Source organism: Rhipicephalus microplus, chromosome 1 (genome assembly GCF_043290135.1).
Source record: "Rhipicephalus microplus isolate Deutch F79 chromosome 1, USDA_Rmic, whole genome shotgun sequence".
Classification (NCBI taxonomy): Eukaryota; Metazoa; Arthropoda; class Arachnida; order Ixodida; family Ixodidae; genus Rhipicephalus; species Rhipicephalus microplus.
The window spans coordinates 248697346-248713007 of NC_134700.1; the positions used below are offsets into that span (position 1 = coordinate 248697346).

At 40.7% G+C, this 15662-nt stretch overlaps 1 protein-coding gene across 4 annotated transcripts in view; it reads left to right on the plus strand.

The window, feature by feature from the left end:
* Oseg5 (intraflagellar transport protein Oseg5) overlaps positions 1-15662 on the plus strand; it is a 31137-nt gene that overhangs the window by 1513 nt on the left and 13962 nt on the right. For 3 of the 4 annotated variants that reach the window (XM_037416506.2, XM_075892827.1, XM_075892836.1), the window contains exons 2-9: positions 1679-1789; positions 2446-2514; positions 3283-3482; positions 5220-5357; positions 7555-7679; positions 9546-9719; positions 11434-11508; positions 13808-13971. In XM_037416506.2, the coding sequence (XP_037272403.2) occupies positions 1679-1789; positions 2446-2514; positions 3283-3482; positions 5220-5357; positions 7555-7679; positions 9546-9719; positions 11434-11508; positions 13808-13971 (1056 nt within the window). The remainder of the gene's footprint in view (positions 1-1678; positions 1790-2445; positions 2515-3282; positions 3483-5219; positions 5358-7554; positions 7680-9545; positions 9720-11433; positions 11509-13807; positions 13972-15662) is intronic. The other variant, XM_075892831.1, reaches the window with a different exon arrangement.

Sequence of the window (15662 nt, forward strand, 5' to 3'; positions counted from 1 at the left end):
GCACCATGCAGCGTTTTGCTGGTACTTTCAAGGGTTTGTGTTTATGCTTAAAGCCAAAAATTTTATTAATTAAAGTGTGTCTTCACAGTGTGCAAAACAAAAATATGTTTGGGCTTGCTGTTATTGCTCAGATTTTGGAACAAAATTATATTCTTAATTGCTGGTATGCTTTGCATGAAGAAAATAAAAGGAAAACCAAATGGTTGTTCTAGCCTCTGCCTTCAGAGTAGCAAGCTGCTGCAGAGACAGGGACTGTTCAAAGGGGTGGTGCCACCAAATTTGTGGCATGCGTGTTCCTTGCTGTAAGCATTTCCTTCAGCTTTAGGAAGCATGATACACACACCAATATTCGTTTATTTTTGCTAAATAATTTAATATTGCTCTATTTATGTGGACGATTTTCGGTTTCGCGGTACCGAATTGGCCAGTGACGTCAATGCCTTGTTCACGTGAGCATACAAAGCTGTGACGTATATAGTGTTGAATTTCGTCTGCTCTCATACACACGTGCCACACCAAGTGCCAGCTAAACAAACGCGCTGACAGTCGCCATGGCCAGCTGCAGCAACATCGAGGCGGTGACAAGGTAAAAGGCAGCAACAAGGAAACAAAGCATTTATATTTACAACGTATGTACAGAACGGGGACGTGGAAGCCACTTGATGCGCCGGCCTTTTATAGGCGTTGAGATGCTGATGAAGGATGAGACAGCCCCGCTGTTGGATGCGTGCAGCGTCTTTGAACGACGCGCCGAGTGTCTTTTCGAAAGCACTCAAAGTCCTTGACGGACACACACAGTGTGTCTGCAAGGGACACCAGCACACTCGTAACAGCAGGCATGCTAGTTCTCTCCTTGTTCACAATATGTGTTTCGGAGATGACGAAGGTCCCTTACGTCACTACAAATCTGGTGTGACGTCACGACAACTGCCGATGCTTGTCCTATTCTGAAACGTCAGTGTTGCTGCACAAGCGATTTGCCTAGATCGCGAGAGTGAGCATTCAGCTACGCTTTTAGAAGTGAATTAAAATATATTCTATGCATTTGTTATGTTCAACTCTTCGTGTGGAGAGTCGTTGCATACAGAGGAAACCCACAACACGCTTGAGATAGCCCCGAAATTTGGTGTCACCGCCCCTTTAAGGGCCTGTCAGCAAGTGAAATTTCAGAATTATCAGATGAACACTGACAACAAGTACTTTACTGAATGATATAAACCAAGATAAAGTGTTGTAGATATAGAAATGAGCTAATGTAGCATTAAGCAATGAGATTTCTTGGAAGTGTAAGAGTACAAGTGCACGTTACAGTACTGCTATAGACCTGTTCATTGGATACAGGTAAGTTAACCGAACTTGTGCGTAGAATGGCATTCTGTGTTTTCTTGTGAAAAATTACTGCACATTGAAGAATAGAAGGTTTAGAGTTGCTATAGATGGTGCATGCATGTGCTTTCACTGGAATGCAAAGTTCATGCAATGGTGAGTTCATGGGAATGTACAATTGTGAGATTATGGAAGAGGGCATGATACTGACAATAGTTCAGAAAGGCATGGTGAACATATGAAATCTCAAAGAATTGCATATGATTTTTTTTTCAGTTTTAGTGTTTACTTTTTAACATTAGCCACCTGGCTATTTTCAGAGACTTCACTTGGAAACTAACCTTTCTTACAGGCAAGCTCTACCTTCTCTCGAAAGCAGGCAGAATTGAAAAGGCAGCTGAAGCACACAGGGGCGCTGTGCTTGCTGGTCAATGGAGCCCGGATGCTACAGCTCTCGTGACAGGTAGTATTTCAACTACTCTGTCTTAAGCAGCTCACACATGCTAATTTGTCTCATACTCTTGGCAATGGTAACTGTATATATTAAACACAGGTATGTGCTGACAGTACACATGTAGAAAAATGGAAAAATTTGTGTTCGTGTTTAACACCTTTATGCCACTATGCGAAAAACATAAAGAAATTTGGCTACTCTTCCAGCACATATGACTCTTTGATACTGTGCTCTCGTATTGTCTGAATAAAATTAATAAACATTTGTGTAAATGCTAAAACAAACAGGTAGTTGCCTCAGTGGCTGACTAGCTGTGACAATCAGATCAGGTGCTGAGCATCCGGGTGTGGGTTTGATTCCCAGTTAATGCAATCACACTTGGATAAGTGTGGGTTGTAAGGCCTTGCGTCTTCATATCCTTGTGTCAGTTTTCTTGCTCACATTGTACCATCTGTAAAGTGTAGCCGTATGCCTTACAGTTGTGTCATATCAACAAGTACTTGTTGAAGCACTTCTCATGTGCACCAAATTTTGCATGTAGGATCAAGTGGCCGCAATTATTCTTTTACCTTGTATTACGCGTAACTCATAGCCTTGTGGTTGTTTGAGGCAATAAATAACTTCAAATAAATAAACTTTATATCATTTCTTCTTGTTACGTGCAGCTGGTGAGGATGGCCTTCTAAAGATTTGGTCCAGAAATGGAATGCTACGATCCACATTGGCAACACACTGTGAGTACCATCTGAGATTACACCAGTATATGCTTTAATACTTACTGTCACTGATACACAGGTCAAAATTGTAGCACAGTAGAAATATCAGTGTAATTTGTTATTTGAATTACTTTTTATCATTTCAGTGGTCATAATCTTTACCATTTTAGCTGATGCAGGGGTTGGTTGCTCCTCAGTGCAGTTCCACTAAAACGCAAGCTTAAACATAGCTGTATGGCACTTTCATGCCCATTTATGTGAATTAAGTAAAAATGACAGTATGTTAAAGTAACAATTGGACATTCATGCAGGGACTGTTGTATAGCTTCGAACATTGAGCTAGAAGGCTTGTCGTAATGATAAGCATTTACTTCATGAAGTGCACTTGCCAAGCTGCATTGTACATCCACAATATGAAAAAGTTAAAAAGTTTGTGATACACCTTACGCTTCCTGACGCCTTGTTGGCCAATTAGACAATTTGATTTCCTCATAAAGAAGTCAATTGGTTAAGTTTTTCATCCTTTTTGGAAATGCTGCCATTGAGGAACACTACTACTTCTGTCTCTTTTAATGTCTGAAGGGATAGAATAACTATTGTGACCTCTTGCGGCAAGGCTGCAACCTCCTGTAAGCCCTTCCAGGATATCCGACAGCAACCTTTTTAGCGGCTCTTTCACATCAACAAAACACTTGCCATTAGCATAAGTGAACACTGCTCACACACTGGATTGAATGTACGCTGAGAAGCTTACTTATCAAGCTGTACTACATTCGTTCATTTCAGCACAGCCCTTATACTGTGTTGCCTGGGGACCCAACTCCAACCAAGTTTTATACAGCATTGGTGCTCACTTGGTGATCAAACCACTTCAGCCTAACTCAAAGCCAGTTCAGTGGAAAGCCCACGATGGTCTGATCTTGGCAGTGGCGTGGAACACAAACAACAACATGATAATATCAGGCTCTGAGGATTGTAGATACAAGGTATGTATCATCAAGGAATTTTTCAATCACATTTCGCGAGAATAAATCTAAGCAAGGTAAAACTTCAAGGGAAGTGAGGAGAAAGTGTTGAGTGAGGAGAAAGTGTTGAGCAAGCTATGTCACTGAAGTCAGCATTTCAACAAGGAGGTTTGTCTTCGTCAGTGGTCAACCTCTTCACTCAAAACAAGAAATCTGAGAACAAGACGCGCCCCTGTAGCCAACGTTTCAATGAGGTGACTTGAGGAAACGTTGGCGCCAGTGACCATTCTTGATTGACAATTTCTCATGTTATGTGAACAAGTTGATAATTACACCTATCAGTCTGCTGACCTGCTCAATACCAAAGATTTTAAATTTTATGAATTTCAAAATGTCGTTACAAAGTCTGAACATGCCTATATACAAGTTTGTAGAGAATAAAAACTGATGCGCCATTTGGAAGCGATATCAAAAAACATGCCACGCTATTGCAGTCATCGCTGTCACTGCCCAAGTTACGCCAGCAAGAATTAGGCGGAGTACTTTCAAGATAGGTCGAAAATGATATGGCCGCAGTATCGCTTGTAAAATGTAAGCTACAGATGCAAACATATTGCTCGCTTGATTAATGCAGCATCACTGCAGTCCTTTACAATGCAATATGCACCAAGATTCCACTAATTAGCTTGTTTTTCTACCTATACATGACATTACAATCAGCTGACCTCTATGATTTCAGCTGATAAAGTAAGGTGTATAAATTTTGATACATGGAACCTGTTGAGTGTTTTCCAACTCATGTGATTCAAGAACCCTGGCTTCGTACAGCACCCTGAATTTTCATTGATAACTATTGTTGGAGAAAATTTTCTGTTAAGTGTCGCATTTTTTTGCCTAACCAGTGCAAAAAGTTTAAAATCCCAAAGCAACACTGGAGCTTGGAGATATATTGAACGGCTACATAATAATTTTGAGCACCTAGTGTACTTAGTGTATCCAAATCTAGGTACAACAGGAAGTTTGTATTTGGCTTGGTTTGGAATGCAGCCACCAGGATCGGAGAACCAAGCTGTGCTCTCATACTCTGCCACATTGTTTCGTTGAGGTTTGCCAGAGTTACATCTTTTCTTTTTTGCCTCATTATCTAATCAAGGACTCGACAGCCTTACTTTCAATTCTTGCTTTGTTCAGAAAACAAAAAGAAAAATTTACCATTATGTGCTCATCTTGACCGCAGCTGTACTTTGGTGGAGGAGGTTGGTTTCACTTCTTGTTGGTAACTAAAAGTGCCGACTAACTAAGCAGACAGGGATATTATGGGTTTTTATTAACCTGTAGTGACCAAGACAATGCAATCTTGTTTTGAAAACTTTAGTGAAAATAAAAGTATTAAATGCTGATTCTCACTTAAATTTTTTTAAAGACCATGGGCCATTGAACATGTAAGTCAGCTTCCTAAAATATGACACCTTTATATTTATGCTGTGTAAAAAGCATTAAAGCTGTGATTGTTTCCTTATTTCAGAACTTTGTGCGGTTTCAAACTTATATGTATCATTGTCGTGATTTAAAATATTCTGCTATGGTAAGAATATGAGATAAGGTTATCATGTTCGTTGTTTCAATAGTGATTATTGTAACTTTTGGTGCTTTAATTAACCATGTAGCTTCTCATGAAATGTATGGTAAGGTGAAAGTGTTGTCCCTTTGAAATACAACCTTGTACGTGTTGCTTTCATTGACTACACTTTGCTTCAGCTGTGGGACACATTTGGTCACATCCTGTATGCAAGTCAAACCAATGACTACCCCATAACATCAGTTGCTTGGACACCTGATGGCGAGCTGTTTGGTGTTGGATCGTTCAATTCTTTGCGCCTCTGTGATAAGACAGGGGTAAGTGAATTGTTTCAATGAAACTAGGTGTTCAAGGCAAAATGTTGAGAATTTAAAAAGAAAATGTGCATGGGATGATGCAATATATTAAGAATGCTTCATCCTTCATTTTTGCCTCTACCCTGCAATATTATGAAGCTTGTCAGATGTGTAATTTCTTTTAATATATATTTTAGTACTTGTGCTTGTATGAGCCGGCCTATGAGCCATGTGGAAATATGGCTTTAAATTAGTTGTATTACACCATTAAAAGCATCATAGATGTGAAACATTGCAGCCCATTCTCGATGCTATTTCTGCAACTTACCTTGTGTGCACTGGCTTGCTCTGCAGTCTTCTTTATTCAGTTAGTTAGGCCTTCTGTTTAGGTATCTTTGCCAGTGTTACTAAAACAGTGTTTATGTACATGCACGCAGTGGAACTCGGATATTTTGAATTTGAAGGTAATCACAAAAGTGTTACCATCACCATTCTCAGCCTGTTTTAGTCCAGTGAAGGATGAAGGCCTCTTAAAATATCTCCAGCTTACTCAATCTGTGAGCAGGCTATTTTCATTTTATCTCTGTGAACTCCTGAATTTCATCATTGCATCAAGCTCACTGTCTTCGTCGACTGTGTTTCTCATCGCTTGGTAACCATTCTGTTGCTTTTACCGTACACCACTTGTACGCCCTGCACATTAGGTGACCAGCCGACAAAAATATGTACACCTAGGTCAAGCACTAACAGGAGAGCCTAATCACGGAAAGGAAATTCATTGAACAATAAGGATGGGCTTTAGGGTATTCGACAGGCACTCCCAAATATTGTCAGGAAATCTTCCACTATATGCAACCACTGCATACTGCCTGTTATAACTTATGGGGCTGAAGCATGGAAGATAAATGGAGCAACTAAAGCAACAGGGGACTATCATACGGCTAGAAATGCAATGAAAATTTATAGGAGTAACGTGAAGATGTCATAGGACAGCAGAATGGGTCAGGAAACAATCTGGGGTCGCTGATATCCTAGCCAGATCTTTGTAAAATGTGCCTATGCAATGCAACCAAATGCATGTTGCCTACTATTGCCTGGAGTATGTCACTCTCTTTTGCTTTTCTTGATTGCTTAATTGTGCATCCCTAATTAACTTACTTTTAAAGCAACAAAGTGGGGAAGGAAATTCTAATGAGGTGGTTGTAGATCTTTTTGCAAAATGTCCAATCAGGCAGTTTTGAACTTTCCATCGATTGAGTATTAGCTTGTTTCTGCTTACTGCAAGTGCACACGAAACCAAGTGACATGTCAGTAGAACACACAAACAACATAACACTGTAGATCAGTTTGGAAGACACCCAATTAGACAGTTTCTAACTTTCTATCTATTAAGTATTAGTGTTTTTCTGCTTTCTACAGATGCCTGATACAAAAATGCATAATACAGAAAAAAAGGAATAGTGACATGCCAGCTTGTGCACCTATGCGGGTCATGATTGCAGTGCTCCCTAATGTTCCAGGTACAAACAATATGCCTGCCTCGCGGCAGTTCTTTGCAATGGTAAGCAGATAGAGTGGTTATCAGTTGTGTTGCTGTTGGAAAAACATGAATTATTGCACAGCTTCCATAATCGTCGTGGAACGTTAAGAAGCGTACGGTCATGGCATGCATAGGCGCACTAGAGGGCACCTCATATTGTGTTTTGTGTTTCACGAGCATCCATAGTAAGCAGAAAGACTAATAGTTAATAGACATAAAGTTAGAAACTGTCTAATTAGATGTTTTGCTATGCCTTCTGCTGTGTCTGTTTCAAAAGCAGCTGTTCCTTGACCCCACACAACAAATCATGGTCTACCCACCTCCATCAAAACATTGTGACCGTTTACATCAGGTGACATTGTCTTTAAGTATTGTAGCTAGATATATGTCATACCTCTCTGCATGTACACCTGCGATCACTGTTCTTGCCTTAACTAGCACTATACATTGCCTTTGTCCTATCAAAGTTAAAAGCTGTATTTTTATGTTCAGTGACACTCATGGTATCATTAAATAATGCAATGTGTTTAAACAAACCATTCGAATCTTCTTAGGATGTGCTCTTTTCCTTTATGTACAGTTTTCAGGTAGGTAATGTATCACGCCTTTTTATGTTTAACAGCTACCTTTCGATGAATCATAACTTCCTTTTTTCTTTCTTCTTTTTATTTTCTCCAGTGGTCATACTCTCTCGATAAGCCCCAAACACAGAGCATCTACTCTCTGGAGTGGTCCAGCGATGGTACTCAGATCGCTGGTGCTTGCGGTAACGGACAGGTCATATTTGCTCATGTCATTAATAGGTGAGTGCATCATTCATTAAGAAAAAAACTAGTTGACTGCTTTTATCAGAATGCAGACCGTTTCGATGCTGCCCACATGCATATATTTACACCAATGCTCACTACCTACCAACACCATGCCACTCTTCCGTGTAGTCAGGCCGCTACCATCACCATTACACTATTTCCTGTCTGCTTAAGCACGAATACTTTTTCCAGCATTCTCCAGTTACATTTGTATTGCATCGCCCGAGTTCATCCTCTGCCTTTGAATTTTACCTAATTATTTTGTGTAATTAGCTGTGTTTTCATTGTTATAAAACGGTGAACTCTTACACATTATATGATCGCACACATCTTGCTTATCGTACTAGAGTAAGTTTTGAAGATTTTTAGTTGCCTACTTAGAACCAAGAGCACTGATTCACTACTTTAATAGTCATATAAGAGGTGCCATATTTAATTGCTTCACTGATTCCTGGCATCACAGGAAACCCAGAGCTTTGAACTGTGCTGCCTGGAACGGTGGTGCTAAGTAGCTACATAATTATGATGATCTTTAGGTTTTTTTACATAAATGTATGTTTTGAATATGAACTTAATATTAAAAAAATGAGTGCTCGTAGTTTTATGCAGGCGTTCCTTTAAATGTATGAAATGTTTTCTTAAAATTTGGCTGCATTACATGGTAAAAGGAAAAGCTGTAACATATCTCCATAGTTCCTCTTTTTTTTTTTTCACCGCAGGCTCATGATCAGAATGAATATAGAAGGCCAAGCTTGAATTTATCACTTTAATCTTTCACTTTATATTCAAGCAGATGTAACTTGTGTCTTACAGAAAAATAACTCCTCGGGCTTGGGCATGACCCTCAAAAAAGATACCAAGATGGCAAACAGCTGACGCTTAATTTTCCTCCAGAGAAGGAGGGCCAGCACTGATCACTGAGATTTTCAAATGTGCAAATCAGGCCCTGAAGGGGCCCTGCAGCATTCTGCCAAGTAACGATCGAATGACCTCACTGTTCGTGTTCATTTTCTCACAGATTTAATGCCACAAGGAATGTTTCCCGGCACACTAAAAGCCACACTAGAGCGGGATGACAAAGGGGCAAGAAGCTCTGTCAGCACGCTCCGTGACATTGAGCACTTTGTTTTCTGCTTTTTATTTTTTTGAATATGTTGGCTCACTTCAAATGTGATCACAAGTGCATTAGTGTAATTCTAACACTATGTAATGTAGCACAGGTACGTGGCAGCATCCCATGACGACCAAGGTATGTGCACAGCACACGAATGCTCAAATGAGCCATTGCCCGTGTCTCTCTGCCTCTGGCACTATCGGGCCAGCCTGTCATGGAAATTGGTGAGAGAAGAGCGAGCAATGTCCAGCTGTATTTAAAATATAACTGTTAATTCCTCACTGTACACAGTGGTATAATTTTTAGCACACATATTCACAGGAGTCTAGGCTACCTATCAGCAGTGTTTTACAGCTGTGTAGGTTGATCCTTTGAGGTGGCCTATGTTGGGAGCATTAGCTCTCGCAGCAAGCAACAAGATATGCCCCACTGTCTAAATCGCTTTCGAAAAAAATTCTTGCCGGCTTAATTCAAATCAGCATGTAAAAGCTATATTTTTCAAATGGCCACCAAACCCACAGGTTCTTGTGCTTTGGGAAGGCTAAAGCAATTAGTCTGAGAAGTACCTGTGCGATTTCTTATTACTGATGAAGACTTGGCAATCTTTGGCCCATATGTGGCATTCTGGCTGAACAATAATAAATTTTCATCATTATTTCCAACAGTAGTTACCATACGAGAAAAGGGGCATTTTAACAAACTTTCACACTAACATTTCATTTTCCTGTTTCACAATATTCTTCTAGGAGGCTTGAGTGGAAAAATTATGAGGTTTCTATGGTGGGAAGAAAGATGGTGGCTGTAAAAAATGTTGTGACGGATATCACAGAAACGATGGACTTTCAGGACAGCATCATCAAAGTATCCATGATGTTTGGTCACCTAATTGTGGTTACATCAAACCAGTGCCATATATACAAGTAAGCCCAGTCCCCATGTTCTGTCATAATGTCTTGGTAATTAGATTTAACTATATTTTAACAATGGGTAACAGCGTACTTGAGTGAAAAGGTTGCTACTCGCTTATAATTGTAAACTAAGGTGCTACAGTTTAATAGATCGTGAACAGCAGCATGATTCCTAAAGATATCTTACCCACAACTTTCTTGATGAGTTTAACATAGCTTATCGTACTGGTGTACAAACATAGACAAACATAGACATAGGTTCCAGAGATGGAAGGAAAGTGAAGGTGTTGCTAATACGCTTAAATCATACTCTTGGAGAACTGCCTGCTGTCTTGGAGATGCCCGGTTAAAAGCAAAGGGGGCAGACTGGTCTTAGACATTTTTTGTTTATTTTTTCAGTGATCCTGATAAAACTGCACAGGGTTATGCAGTTTTTTCTGCTGATTTCAAATATTTAATTAGTTTTCCCGTAACTCACTTTGTTTCTGAGATAACTTAAGTTCAGCTCCTATTGTTTAAGGCCACCATAGAAAGAAAAGTGCCTAATTAAAAGTGAATTTTAGGATATGCCAACATAGACTAATGACTATAGAGTGAAAGTATGGAAGAGGTTTTTGTTTTTAGGCCTTTATTGGTTATTTTGCAGAAAAATTAACTATACATTTTCAAAAGCAGTTGGAATTGTGTTACAATTTTAATTAGTAATTAATTAAAAAGGCATGTGCTCTAAATTCTGCTTCCATACTTGCATTCTACACACATACAGGTTTCCACTGCAAAGAGAATTATTGTTGTACCTGCTTTAGCTGCAGAGATATTGAGGCCTCAAAATTGAATAGTCACAAATTTACTTTTTTGAGAAAAACGGAAAAAACTGAAAACACACAGTTTCTTCAAAAAGCAACAATCATGGTGCGCATGTTTTGCAATCCTCATGAAGGTGCTCATAAATTGGTAGTAGAGCTTTAGACAAAGGTGCTGGCAAATTATAAAGAAGCCTCAAAGTCGGTTCCCAATTTTTTTGCAGGTTCTGCATGTTAACAGCACCAAGAATCGGGACAGTTAAAATGACATTACAAAAAAAAAATACTACTTCCTGGTGCGTGAAATTTTGCAGAGAGATAGTAAAGTACTTGCAGAAACCAAATATGTCAATTTTAAAACATGAATTTTTTTGTCACTTTTTGTTCCTGAGAAGCAGTCTGGTTAAACTGGAAAATTCTAGTATATTGTACAGGATATACAGTGGAGTGAAGGTCACCTATTTTTGAAAACTAAATTTATCAAGCACTTAATTCTTTGTTTGTAACTGTGACAAAGCACATGATAACATAGTTATGGGTAAAATTATACTATTGCAGAATACCTTGTAGCACTGGTTACATCGATAAGCTAGGCTTTATTTACCTCAAAATATAAGCTGAATGCCTACAGCCACATGTTGTTTTGTTACATATTTTATTCTAGTTTCATGCTGCCTCTTACAGTGTTTTGTTGTTGGCAAAAGGCAGTATTAATGCAGTAATGTCCCCCTGTGTTAGTCGTGCCATGTCCACCTGTTTATATTAATTTCTATTCTTTTCTTCTTTTAATGTGGGCAGCAGGCTCGAAGGCACACCTGGCTCTGAGTTTTTAATAGTATTCCAATTTAGTGATAATTATTACTATCAGCAATCCATCAAAAGTGTAAGCAGTTCTCAGTTACACTTTTACTCTTTATTTACAGCAAGAAAAATTGGAACACTCCTCACATGTTTGATTTGAGGGAAGGCAGCATCTGCCTCATCTTACAGGCTGAGAAGTGAGTAGTACAAGGCTTGTGATTCCAATCAGTATGGCTGTAGATTAGTTGAGAAACCTTTACATATTCTGGATACCTGTAGCAAAGGCCATTAATAATGCATTGAGAAGTTTATGGCCACTCTCAGAAATGAATGAATGAATGAACGAACGAACGAATGATGGGCTTTATTGTTATTGACATGCTGAAGCAGCTCACTGGACATGTGTCTGAGAAGGCCAAGAATTGTGGAAAAAAAGAAAAGATAGGCTTCTTGAAGCTGCCATTTTTTTTAAATATATGTAACTCTTTTTGCACTGATCTACCGAGTTTCTTGCTTCATTGACTGCTATTTTTTTCATGTATTTTACTGTACAAAACTGCCTACCGACATTCTTTTTCTTTCATTTTTTTTAAACAGCTTTGGCCACTTCTCTTGTTCGCTACATTAATACTGACACCTGTCAAGGCGTTAAACTCACTGTCTCTTATACCATCTTGTTGCAAATGCAGAATTGTCTCTTTTCTTGGGCCTTGGACTGTTGGGGTCGTAATTCTTTTGTGGCAATAGCCTTATTTTTGGTTATTTACAATACCAAAAACCTTTTTTTTTACATTTATTGTAAAATGCTGAGCAACCCCCCCCCCCTCCAAATGATGACGGATAATCGGACTAGATTTGGGAGGGGGCGCTTGATAGGTTCTGGACCATTCATCAGCACTTATTTCAGATCTCCCTAAATGAGAGAGTGGCTCTTACTTGCTCGGGTGGGGGTATTTGTTTGGCATTTTGCAGTAGTTTGAAATGTCACCTGTTACTTATGTGCAAACTCTGAATTGACTGCACTGCAAATCAAGAAAAAGTTGTTCAGTTTCACATCTGCTTGCAACACTACACACCTTATGCATTCTAGTATCCGTCTTTATGATAGTAGGAACATTGAACAGATATACAGGGTACCCCAGCTATCTCTAGCCGGAGCTTAAAATTATGCTGACAACACTCAATCATGATGCGACCAAATACATGTTGTTGGCTATTGCATGGAGTTATTCACACTATTCTTTGTTTATTTGTTTTCTTCATACTTAATCTGGCATGCTTAATTAACAAACTTTCAGAGCAGCAAAGCTGTTCAAGAAGTTTAAATGACAAAGTTGTAGGTCAGTTTGCAAAAAGTTTGATTGGGTTGTTTCCAACGTTATTTGTGTTGAGTACTAATGGGTGGACTTTTCTCTGTAAAAAATAGAAAGTTGGGCTAGTTGGAATGCTTGCATGATTGATGCAGCGCTAAAGATGAAGATGTAAGGAACACACAGTGCAGAGGAGAAGTACTGTCTGGCAACTGATAGATTTATCTAAAAAAAACTAAATAGGAAAACAATGCTGGGCATAGCAGACATGCACATAAGTAAGACAGTCGAGGCACAGTAACAAATTAACCGTAAAGTTATCCAAGATTTTCACATTAAAAGAGTGGGAGACGCATGCATGAACCATGCATCATTTTTCTTGACAGAAAAGGAGAGTGCTAATCTTTTTGGCTCATGTAATATCAAGTGGCATGTCTGAATTTTCTTAAGGATGTGCATGTGTTGTTAAATGATTTCCTTGACTGTCTTACTTATGTGTGTGTCTGCTATGCTTGGCATTGTTTTCCCATTTTGTTTTTTTTTTAAATAAATTGAAGTTGTGAGACAGCACTCGTCCTCTGCACTGTGTGTTCTTTACATCTTCGTCTTTAGCATTGCATCAACTATACGCTTCTGTAAAGAGTGCGGCATTAACAGTGACCGGACTTGGTCACGTCACTGCTTCAAACATCATATGCTTTCTTTCCACTGTGTATTCTCCTTCCCATCTTAGGGCAGCTGGCTCAGAGAACGCAACTCACACTCACATTTCGGCCTTTTGTGATAAATACTCCCACTTCCTTTCATTTTTGGCACTCTGCTAGTCCAAGAGCTACTACCTGCATCTGCTCAAAGCATGGCATATATGATGACCTACATAGGTTTTCAGACTGATGCTGTAAGTGCGGCAGCTTGGGCTAGTTGGTATGGCATGCCGATAGTTATAGCGCGAAAACAAAACGACAACACAGAGACAAGAAGGAGACGAAGGACACAAGCACTCATGTCCTTTGTCTCCTTCTTGTCTCTGTGTCGTCGTTTCGTTCTCGCGCTATAACTATCATCATGCTGTAACTGCGCAACAGAGGGTGTTCTACTGGGGCTGATTTTACAATGTCTTCATTGAGTGATCCGCTGCAGTTTCTGTTTAATAAACTTAAGTTCTGTTTGTTGCAACGCCCTGTAGGTACTTTGCACTTGTGGAGAGCGGTGGTGTCTACGTGTATACATATGACAGCAAGTTTGTGTGTGCACCAAAATGGGTCGGCATGCGTCCAGACATGCTTAACCACTTCACTGCGTCTATCAGCAATGCTCTGTTGGCTGTACGGGACAAGGCTGATGAAAAAGGTATGCATGACCTCGTATTAAAGGCGGCCCCTACTGATTTTATATTGTGCAAAGTCAGAAAAATTCATGGACTCAGAACAAGATAAATATGGATTGGTACAGATATTGTGTTCGTCCTTCTCCATTCATGAATGGAGAAGGACGAACACAATATCGTCTGTTATTGTCTGTTAGATCTCATTATTATTGTTCAAAAACACGGAAAAACGAGCCCTTAAGTATATACTTCTTTCCTATATATATATATAAATTGTTAAGACGTTTATTGGCGGACACTCGTCGATGATGCACGACAGCGACAGTCAAGGCAGGGATTGACTCTCTGCACGAGCTGCTCTTCTTTTTATGAAAAGGGCGACCCACTAGAAGGCACTGGAGAGGATGACCAACTGTTCGAAGGCTTTGCCACAACTACCCCGGGTACGAAGAGGGAGCCACCTGGCGACCTAACAGCTGGTTACAATGAGCGGGTCATGGTAGGCCTTGAGGCGCTCCACGTTAACAATGTCGAGTACTCGACGGCGCATGTCCGAAGATGGTTCGATGGGTTCAATCAAGTAGTTGACAGGGGAAGTGCATTTGACGACATGGTAGGGGCCTTCATATTTGGGCAATAGTTTTGAAGATAGGCCAGTTGCAGTGGTAGGGATCGAGAGCCAGACGAGCGCTTCCGGGAGGAACGTGGGCGCAGTAGTGCTGGCGTCAGCGCGAATGCTTTTTTGCCGCTCTTGATCATGCGCAGTAAAGGTCTTTGCAAGCTCTCGACACTCTTCAGCAAGCTTGGCTGTAGCAGAAATAGGCGCCCACTCGGACGGATCTGGCTTGTACGGAAGTATCGTGTCGATGGTGTGCGACGGGTGCCTTCCATATAATACAAAGAAATGTGAAAAGCCAGTAGTGCTCTGAGGGGCGGTATTATATGCGTAGGTGATGAAGGGTAGAATGGAATCCCAATTTGTGTGATCGGCGGCGACGTACTTGGAGAGCATGTCGCCGAGCGTACGGTTGAAGAGTTCGGTGAGGCCATTCGTCTGTGGGTGGTAAGCAGCAGTTTTGCGGTGAACAACGTTGCACTCTTTGAGGATGGCTTCAACGACTTCAGACAGGAAGACACGGCCTCGGTCACTGAGCAGTTCCTGGGGTGGACCATGTCGCAGAATGAATCGTTGGAGTAGAAAGAAGGCCACATCGCTCGCTGTAGCCGCGGGGTGAGCGGTCGTTTTGGCGTATCGCGTGAGGTGGTCCACAGCGACAATGGCCCAGCAGTTACCAGCCAACGTTAGTGGAAGTGGCCCATACAAATCGATGCCAACGCGCCCGAAGGGCTTGGCAGGGCAAGGTAGAGGTTGCAGACCTACCGGTGGCAGGTGCGTTGAAGCTTTGCGGCACTGACAATCTATGCAGGAGCGAACGAATTTCTGCACGTAGCGGTACATGCCGCACCAAAAGTACCGTTGGCGAATGCGGTGGTAAGTCTTCGATTTCCCGGAGTGCGCACATTGCGGATCAGAATGAAAGAATTCGCTTATGTCACAGCGCAGACTGCGAGGTATGACTAGTAGCCACTGGCGGCCGTCACCATTGTAATTGCGCCTGTGGAGGAGGTCGTCGCGAATGGTGAAATGGTGGGCTTGACGACGCAACGCGCGAGTGGATGGAGTGGATGGATCAGTCAGCAAGTCTATCAGTGA